Source organism: Nipponia nippon, unplaced genomic scaffold, assembly GCF_047370975.1.
Source record: "Nipponia nippon isolate SJK-2023a ecotype South Korea unplaced genomic scaffold, ASM4737097v1 scaffold_1, whole genome shotgun sequence".
Lineage (NCBI taxonomy): Eukaryota > Metazoa > Chordata > Aves > Pelecaniformes > Threskiornithidae > Nipponia > Nipponia nippon.
In genome coordinates, this window is record NW_028262290.1 from 147,642,621 (window position 1) to 147,652,602 (window position 9,982).

General features: G+C 43.4%; 1 protein-coding gene across 1 annotated transcript; it reads left to right on the forward strand.

The window, feature by feature from the left end:
* The first annotated feature begins 234 nt into the window (after positions 1–234).
* On the forward strand, positions 235–9,028 carry MSRB2 (methionine sulfoxide reductase B2). Its single transcript, XM_087760423.1, has 5 exons — positions 235–349; positions 1,358–1,464; positions 2,425–2,501; positions 6,486–6,633; positions 7,989–9,028. The coding sequence occupies exons 1-5, from the start codon at positions 265–267 to the stop codon at positions 8,094–8,096; spliced, it is 525 nt and encodes a 174-aa protein (XP_087616549.1). The 5' UTR covers positions 235–264; the 3' UTR covers positions 8,097–9,028.
* The last annotated feature ends 954 nt before the right edge of the window (positions 9,029–9,982 follow it).

Sequence of the window (9,982 nt, forward strand, 5' to 3'; positions counted from 1 at the left end):
TGCAAGCAAATGCCTTGTATTTATGGCTGCAGCGATCATTCAGTTTTTAAGCCGATCTCTTTGCTTCTTGGTAAGAAGTGATTGAAACCTTTACCTGCTGCATTGGTATTTAAGCGGGTGGTTTACTCATTGCTTTTATAAGGTGCAATTATTTAGGTTGAATGCACAGATTAGATATGCAATCCGGTGGGGCGGGACCGGGAGAGACGCTGGCCGCGGCCCGTTGGCCACGGCCGGCGTCTCTCCCGGTCCCGCCCCGCCGATATGGCGGCTCGTCCGCTGCGGAGGATGCTCGGGAGCCGACTCCTTCTCCTCCGGTCCCCACTGCGGAGCTCCTGCAGTGGCACAGGTACCCTCCGCCTGGAGCATGGGGGGGGGGAAAGGGCTGGAGCCACCCTGCAAGGGGAGGGCATCCCCGTCCCCGGTGTCCTCTAGCCGGTTGGAAAGGGCTAAGTCAGCCTGCTGTGCGTATTTCTCTTGAACTGGCAGGCTAAACTATAGTTTTTATAGTTAAACTGTAATTTTCAAACTCCTTCCCCCCCCCCCCCCCCCAATATCATCTCAGCATTGCAAGAGATAAGCCCAGGCAAACAGTCACCCTGGAGCTGATATTTTTTTCACGTATGCTATGCTGAGGGGAGATAAGCGTGGAGGTAGTTTCCCACCTCAGACTTTTTGATTAGGAAGGAATGAAACTATTTTACTCGTTGTTTTTTAGCCAATCTATTAATTCTTTGCCAATCCAATACCACCATAAATGTGCTGCACAGTGTGCACGGACTCATAGCAGGCGGTGCTGGAGGTTTGCACCATGGTGGGTGACTTCTGCTCTCCTGTCATGTGCCACCCACTCAACTGTAGCCCCGCTTCTCTTGGGCTGTAGGTGTTGCTTTCTTCCAGTGCTTTCTTCCTTCTTAGCACCACTTTTCACTGAGGCCTGTGGAAGCCGCTAGTCGTTGATAGCCCAGAAATGAGCATTAGTTCTGGTTTCTGAGGGTTTCCAAGAGGCAAACTATCAAACCTTTCAGCGATACCCAGGGATGGGGAAGGAGCACCAGCAGACTGGCAGTTATCCCATGGCAGAACAGGGGGCTGAGCTGCTCATAGGTGCCCATTTCCATTCAGAGCCTTCCCGAGTGATGCTGGAGCCACTTTCCTTACGGAGCATGCAGAATGGAAAGCAGATGCCAAGTCCTGCACTCGCCTCTGCTCTTATGTCCCTGACCTGCTCTCCTGTGCTCTGTCTGTACCCATAGAAACTCTGGGAGCATTGAGGTGATGATGGAAAGCATCAACAGAGTCTAAGTTAAAATGGTGTTAAAAATAATACAAATTATCTTTCTATATCTAATTGAAGACACGGGCTCTCTGACTAAACAAGCTGAGGCAACTGTTGCTACAGACTGGAAAAAAAAATTAACTCCAGAGCAATTCTATGTTACAAGAGGAAAAGGAACTGAACCGGTAAGCAAAAGCACTAATGCTGTCCAAGGTTAAGCCACCTCCTCTGCCTGCTGGGCAGAGAAAAACCTGCTTTGGGGAGCTGTCGCCACTCAGATGCTTTGCAGGTTTTCCCCTGCCTTCCTATGGATGAAAGTTAGACTCAACGTACTGAACCGGGTGGACTTTGTTCTGACCCAGGCTGGTTTGCAGATGAAAAAACATTCTGCATTCTTTTCATATTTTGGTTTTTTTCCTGGATACTTTACTGCCAGCTCAGCTGCCTGTGTGGCAGTAGTGGAGGCCTCTCCAGAGGGGAGGGAGAAGATCATATTTTTGTCTTGCAGTCTCCTTTTTCGGACCATATGTAGATTAGCCATGGACATGTTATACATAGCACTCTGTTCAGGAGCCTCCTGTGCCAGATCACCCACCCAACTTGTCCCTGCACTTTGCTTCCTCCTGGGATGGAGGCCACGTAGTGTTGTGGGTGGAGCGCCGGCGTCCTGAGCCCAGAGCCAGGGCTTCTGCGCGCGCGGAGCATGTACCGTGGGACTAAACCATGTGAACCGCGCCCAAATCCTTATCTGTAAAATAAAGATCCTAATTCCAGGCCATGCAAGGAGGAGGAGAGCCACTTTGAAGTTGTGGCACTCGATAGCAGAGCCCTGGTCTTTGGGATCCTGCACATTTCACAAGTTCCTCGGAGGTCATGACTCCGGCCCTGGTACCTGGATGATTTATGTATCTGACTGGTCTCGAAGTTTCTGGGGGCAGGGGGTAGTCTTCATTATTAATCCAAAGGCATCCTCCCCTTCATTTCTTTAGGCTGCTAATGTTTGTTCTTCAAAGCTCCCCTGTGAAGCCTTCTTTTTATGGTTTTTCTCCTGTTTTGAATCTGATTCCTACATGCTTGTTCCAGATGGTGAGCTTTTAAAGACCTACATTATTAACTTCTCTTTTTTTTTCTTCTTTTTTTGAAAGCCATTTAGTGGGCTCTATCTGAATAACACAGAATCAGGAATATACTACTGCGTGTGCTGCAACGCCCCACTGTTCAGGTAACATCCTTTAGATTTCACAGCATCCTTAAAATGCCCTAACTGTGGCAGGAGGGGCAGTGTCTTTTCATGAGAGGAATGGAAAGTGTACGTCAGGAGAACACTTCTTTGGTGCCAGAGTGCTATGTAGAAGATTCTCAGGATAGCTGTGGCGATAGAGGTACCTGGTATGCCCTTTTCTTGAGCATATGAGGGTCTCCAGTGGCCAGCAGACAATAATTGCTACATTAGGGTCTGCCTTTTTCTCCTGCCACGGGCACTGTCCTTTTTGGTTGACGGTAATTCTGTTTAAGAGGTCTTTAAGCCACAAGTTGCCACAAAATACCTGTGTTTATGTGTGAATATCACTGTATGTTTGCTCTGTTCTTGTGCTCTTCCATAGTCACCTTCTGCCACTCATGCTACTGGGCTAGAGGGACCTTTGGTCCGCCTCAGTCTAAGCTGTGGTTACGTCCTTACTGCAGTGTCCCTCGTACTGGAGCTGAGACCTCCTCTTCACCCCCACCCCCTTCTTGTTCCCTAAATTAAATTCCACTATTTTTGCCTTTTTGGATACATCTACTTTTTAAAACCTGGCTGCGAATGACCGCGCTATTAACCTCTGTGCTCTTTACAATACTATATATTTTGCAGCTTCATTAAAGTCTAAGTAAAAGGAAATAGAGTGCCTCAGAGTAGGATATGCAGAGGGTGTTCTGTTCTCTGTAACTGAATCAGAAAAGACAGTTCATCGTATTTTTGATCTAGAAAATAGACTTTATATATTCCCAACTCTGAGTTCAATGGAATACGGCTGATATGCCCATTTTTATGAACACTTGAAAGGATGCATCACAGATCAGAACTTCAAATGGGAAGCTGAGGAACAAGAGGTCTGGATAGTAAGAGGGGGAAAAATGTAATGGCTGTATTAAAAATAAACCTAAATTAAGCAATTAAATGGTAAAATTGGAGGCTGATCATTGTGAACAGTTAGTTTTCCTTTGGCCAAGTTGTTATGCAAATGAATATTTGATTAAATGTATGCTTTTCTGTAAAGGTTTGCTAATAGACACTTTTAAATAAAATTATTTCAGAAGCTAGTGCAGCATTGCAGAATATTCTGAAGACAAATACAAATACCTCTGGAAAATTCAGATAAATTAGAGAAATTTTAAATTACTAAGCTGTGGAAGAGTTCCTTCAATTCCTTCAAATGTTCCTTCAGTTTAGACATCTTCTATATTAGACAATAGATATTGACAGGCCAACATGAAGAGAGAAGAGCACTGAAGGGAATTGCTTCTGCTGCTAAACTAATAACAAAATAACAATATAACCAAATAGTCATGCTGCTTTTTGCAGTATCCAGCTCTCAGAGAATATAGGTACTTTTGTTTAAAGCATAAAATAATGCTAAGCTTTACAGACTGATACAGAGAAATAAAAAAACCCAAACTTACAGAAAAAAAACCTTTTAAGAAAATTGAAAATTATTAAATGTGCAGAATGGTCTGAAAATACTTTTTCCATTAATGCATTATATTGTGGAGGACACTAACAATGAGGAAAAAAAATGATATTTGATAAAAGATTCATTCATCATGTTTATTTCCTAGTGCATTAAAAATGTCCTTTCTTTTTCAAATGCATTAGGTCATTAGCTACAGGTAAACATGAAGCATTTCCTCCTTCCTTTCAAAGTACTCGTGTGTGTATACATTTATACCAGAATTTATTACCCTCTGCTACCAAATATTCATTTGAAAGAGTTGGAAATACATGGAACAAACCCCTAACCTTTATGGATAGCAAATTGTGGTGCTTTAATGAAATCTTAAACCTGCAGTGAACCATAAACCTACAGCTGAGATTCATACAGCAAAAAGCACTTTTTAGAATTATCTGGATTCCATCCAGGACGACTGAAATAGGGATCAAAGTAAATGACGTGCTGGAGGAATGGTGTGTCGAAGGCTAATCTAATGCATATGTTTAGGGAAAGTCCATTTATCCATAAATTAAGCGGTGAAATACTTCAAAGGACAAATATGATCTTGAACAGCAATATTTTTGGGTACTAAAATGTTTCTATTAGGGAATCTAAGTGATATTACTGTTAGTAAAACCACACAGAGACCGTTTCTGTTGAGAGCTAGCTTAACAGCTCAAAAGATTGATCCGTTAGCAGTGGAAAACATCTACAATAAACTTAAGTATTGTGAGTGGCATGTAAGGGACGGAGTCAGTCAGGGTCAGATGGAAAACCCACGTAGCACTGAAGACCTTCCTTGACTCTACAGCGTTTCAGAGAGGATCCTCATATCTATGTATGAATAAGCAGAAGGATCCCTGTGTCAGAGAGTGAAGGGTTCTGACTGAAATCTTTTGAAAATAAAAGAAGAAACAGCACAGGTATGTCAGGGAAACTCAGAAGTGGTGTACGGACATGTGTGCTCCCCCAGGTTTTCCTTTGGGAAGCTGTGGCCGGTGGGCACAGTGTTTGGGTGGCTGCGAAGCAGGGATGGCAGAGGACCCTCTTAGGCTGGAACGAAACAAGCTTGGAGCCCTACATACCTTCTCATGCAGACGCAGAGCTGCAAACTGCATTTGCTTTGGTGCAGCCCGCCTCTGTACTGTCTCCTATTTCCCCTCGGTTTTATGGAGGGGAGGAGGCAGGAGAGCATTTCTCATGGGTCTGCGTGGATTGATGTAATGGACTGAGCAACAGCCCGCACAAAAACTAGCCTTTGGTCATTCTGTGTTTGCAAATCTTCTTTTATTTCCACGGCTGCATTGCTCAAAAACAGCCCTGTACAGTTAATTTTAAAATGCATGCTAAAGCATGCGCTGTTCTTTGGGCTGGATTTTTTTTAAGCTTTTTGCCCTGCTTGTTTGTTTTTCCTTTCTAAAGGGCACTGCAGTTAAGATTTTCAGATTTTTCTTCACTGTATTAATATCTCAGCCAAATATACATGATATATACTAGATATGTTGCTTTAAATTCTGTGTTGACTACTGGACTAATCCCCTTGATCAGGGAAAAGCTGCTGCTGGTGTTGGTGTCCCCATTCACCACTAGGTGCCAGTAAGAGCATTGGGTTTGTGAAACTGGGCGAAATCGGGGGGAAACGGTTGTGGTGGGTCTCCAGACCACTCATCCTAGTAGTATGTAGTCTGTCTTCATTTCTCGCTCTAACTCACACTAGGTCACTCTTCGCTAGAAGAAAGTACTTACTGCTATCAAAACTTGCACAACTTTAAATAGGAGGGATTATTTCATTTCTGTATGCTCAATCCCAAAAACATTCTCTGATCATATTTTCCAATATGCTTTAGGTTTTAATATGCAGCTAAGCAGGGCTGGTAATCCTGGATGTTAACAGGAGGCACCTACCGGCTGACGGCCTGTAGCGCTCTTTCTGATGGCTGCGATTATCACTTGGGAAAAGTAGATCTTTGTGCCGTGAGGACTTGTCATCAGTTGATTGATGGTTTGAGCAAGGCTCTGTTTGCTTTACCAAACCGTTTTGATGGCTGGGTGCAAGCTGAAGCCATCATCAGATGTGAGCCTGGTCCAGTGGGCCAACCCAGCCTTTTTCCATACTCATTTTCCATACTTCATTTCTTCTTGTAAACGCTGTTCTCTGAGGTTGTGCTGTATGGGGCCAGGCTTTGAACTGCAAGTTTGCAGGTGTAATTCAGCTAAGTAATGATGTGCTCAGTTGTTGGAAAAACCTTTTTTCAAGCTTTATAAAATGCCAATCTATCAGTGAAATAGAAACAGTGAGGCAAAAGCTCCTGTTGTGGGCTGATGGAGAATTCCCTTTGGTAAAGGGCTTCCAGCATAGTTTGACGCCAGTGAGAAAGCTTCTACTGTGCCAAATACTATTAATAGTATTACAAGACAAGGATGAGGAAAAAAGCCAATGTTCTTATTAAAAACAGACCTTTCTGGTAACATCTCTGTTATTAATTAACAAGAAGATCTGGTTTCCACTATAGCTCAGAAAAGAAGTACAATTCTGGGACTGGATGGCCGTCATTTTCTGAGGCTTATGGTACTTGTGGCAGAGATGAAAGTAATACCAATATCATGAGACGACCAGATAACTCATTGGGATCAACTAGAACTGAAGTCGTCTGCAAACAGGTATGTTTATTTGGGAGGTGATATCCGAAGACTCAAATCTTAACAAATAAGTTTTCTTTGTGCCCACCTAAATCCAGCAGTGAGAATTACGGTATCACTGGAACTATTCTGTCTCACTTCTTGGTATGAAACATATGAGTAGATTTTTAAATATCTAATATCGACAGTTGGTTTGGATGAAGAAAATGACGTCACTGGGGAGAGTAGTTGTGTAAGTATAGCCAAGGGCTGGAGTTTAGACAGAAAATGTATTCAGAGGACCTCAGATGAACTGCAGTATGTGACAACAGACAGTGGAAGGGACTCTGAGATTTAGTCCACCCATTTGCCCCATCACAGGGTCAGTGCTTCCTAATTCAGTCCTGCTAAATGTTTGCTTAAGCTGTTCTTAAAATACGCAGTGATGGAGACTCCACAGCCTCAGTAGGTAATGAGTTGTAATGTGCATGTCCTCCTACTATTGGTTAGACGCAGGGGAAAACACTAAGTTTGCTTTGCAGCAGTTGAAGATGATTACTGTTTGCCCTGGACGGTGGTGGTGGTGCCCTGCATCCTCACAGCTGTCTTCTATGGGTTCTCTCATTTCACAGAAGCCACCCTTCCATGGTAGCTGTTCCTGTCCTGGTAGTGTTCCTGTCCTTACACCTTTACCTTTCCCCAACCCATGACCCATACTTGTATTGGGACCTGCTGTAATACCCAGGTCCTTTTCTAAAGAACTGCCACCCCTAACCATTTCTTTCCAACCCTGAGTCTGTTCTGTTTATTACGTCTGTTAAGACATAAAAGTATGCAATCGAGTTTAATGAATTGCAGCCCCTTCTAGCAGGATTAGGCATTACCTGCAAATGTAACAAGCATTCGTTGCAGTCCATTATCATGGTGTAGTTCATGTTTGCAGTAATATCCAGCAATCACCTCTCAAGAACCCCGGCTGAAGACAACCTTCCAATTTTACAATGAACCACTGACAGCTATTCTGAGTCTTTTTCCCATCAGTAATTTTTTATTTGGGGGGGGAGGGAGGAATCCTCAGTTGACCTGTAAGAAGGACCTACAGTGACTCGATTAACTTGAAATTTTCACTGAGAACTCTAGATCCTCCCATTTATTTCCTATACTTTCCGGCACTAGTACCTTCTGACTCCCTCTTCTGGGATCTGCTTGTTTGGGGGCAGATATTCACCCACTGGCCAGAGGTGATTACTCCAGGATGTATTTCCAGTCTCTCCCCGAGACTCCCCCACCCACACAACTCAACCATGAATTCATCGTACAAGTTTCTTCATTTAAAATAGCACAGTAAGTACCAGCATAATTGTAATGGTAATAATGGTTCATAATTTCTGTTGCAGTGTGACGCCCATCTAGGCCATGTGTTTGATGATGGTCCCACACCTTCTGGGCAGAGGTTCTGTATCAACAGTGTTTCATTAAAGTTCAAACCAGGCTCTGGCCAGTGAGAAGTGGATCTCTGTGGCTGACAGAACATCCTTTCACTGCCCGTACAACACACTTGTGAAAAACTCTCACGCTTTTAATATAGAACTCAAATTTCAGTACTTATGCCATTGCAGCTTTGCTTTCCAGCTATTATCAGTGTTGATAAAATACATATTTTTGTGGGAACTCTCTGAGATTCTGCCTTTTCATAGGTAGTGTGATGTAAGTGTTGATCTGTTTATTGTATTTTTTAATTTAAAAAAAAATCTATGCAATAGTTTACATTCATAACTATCGTCATTAACTGTATCGAGGCTGCTGAAATGAAGTGCTCTCCTGAACCTGACTTTGCCTATGCTGAACAGTAGTTGTGGCACCCAGGAGTACAGATGTACATGGCTGCTCATGACAGAGCTTTTACTTCCATAAAATCATCGGATCTTTCTAAAGGGGAGCAAAAATGACATAAATCTCCAAATAAGGTTTGAGAGGTTTTTTTCTCCCTGATGTGGGAGACCTTTAGCCAAGTGACTTTTCCATGAACCCATAAAAGCAAAGTCCTGAAGGAGGGCCTAACTAAAACTATTCCAGGCAATGGAACCAGTGGAGACACGGCGTCTTTCTTCTTTTGAATTAATTACTTTGATTCTGTGTCCAATAGCAGAGCTGAAGTAGGGTTTGCTCCAGGAACTTCCTCTTACAGAAATAATATGATAATAATGTAACGATCTGTGTAATATTTCCAGACTTCTGTTATCACTTGTGTATTTCAGAATCTGAAAACAAAAATGAATGTGAAGTTTACTGTATTTGGGGGAAAAAAATCAGCATCAAAAAACATGTTCAGTAAAGTGATGCTTTTGTTGAAAACATGCCTTGTCTGTTCTTCCTTCTACAAGTTTTTAAATACTTCTGTATTCCCCCAAGCATTGTCACCATGGTTTGCTGTAGCAGAAAAATAAATCGTATGTTTGCTAAATTGAGCTTTCTTGCTTTCAGATTTTTTTTCCAGAGAAAATAATCTGTGAGTCAGAACATCAGCTTCACTAAACTGGCCGGGTTTAAAAGCTTCCCTGCTGAGAGTTACTAGGCAACATCTCATTTGGCTTTACCTATAACAGGCTGTTTCCATTCTCCCCACTTCGGTTGCCTCAGCAATAAAAAGGGTGTGTTCATTTACTTAGACTAGTGTAGTCTTAAAACTGTTTAATGTCTTCAGAAAGCAGACCTCTCTTGCACTGAATTTACTTTTGCTCCTTCTGTCTTGGAGCTCTGCAGTTTTTCATTCTTCTGTACTTTCCACAGGAGAACTCCACAATTTCACAACTTTTAAAATCATACAAGGACAGTGATCGCTACAGCCAACCTAAACCAGAACGGCACAAAGGCCACCAGAGGTGTGAAGCAGCATGGATGAAGCAGACACTTGCCGCTACTGGTTTTATGTGGTGTCATAGATGGTGACGGTCACGTTGTCATCAGAGGTGTCTGTTAGCAGCAGCATGCTGCTTGCTGTGTCTGTGCTGCATCGTGCTCTGCCATGCAGCGATGCCCTTGCATCACCTATCGCTATCCCCTGCCTGCTCTCACCAGGATGTACGTGCCCAGCCTGCTCAGGTCTCTGCTCCCAAGAGCCTTCGCAGGTTGTACAGGAATCACCATCCTTGCACGCTCTGAATTCATGTACCCCCCCCCCCCCCATCCTGATATACTTTCATTCTCTGGTTGGTTGTTTTTTTTTGCCTTAAAATCTATTGCACAGCCACTGGAAAGGGGGTTTGGCCCTCACAGGCATTCTTTAGCCAGGCAGCCCACTCACCTCTCCTCACCTTTCATATCAGGAGCCGGTCATCTCAGAAAGGAGTGTGACTAGAACGTGTCCCCAGCTGGACTCCTGTCTTCAGCC

Excerpts from the sequence above, each read along its gene's own strand:
- MSRB2 (XM_087760423.1), top strand. The coding sequence starts at position 265 with ATGGCGGCTCGTCCGCTGCGGAGGATGCTCGGGAGCCGACTCCTTCTC. Across the intron at positions 2,502-6,485 it reads TGCAACGCCCCACTGTTCAG|CTCAGAAAAGAAGTACAATT; the intron begins GTAACATCCTTT and ends TTTCCACTATAG. Across the intron at positions 6,634-7,988 it reads CTGAAGTCGTCTGCAAACAG|TGTGACGCCCATCTAGGCCA; the intron begins GTATGTTTATTT and ends TTTCTGTTGCAG.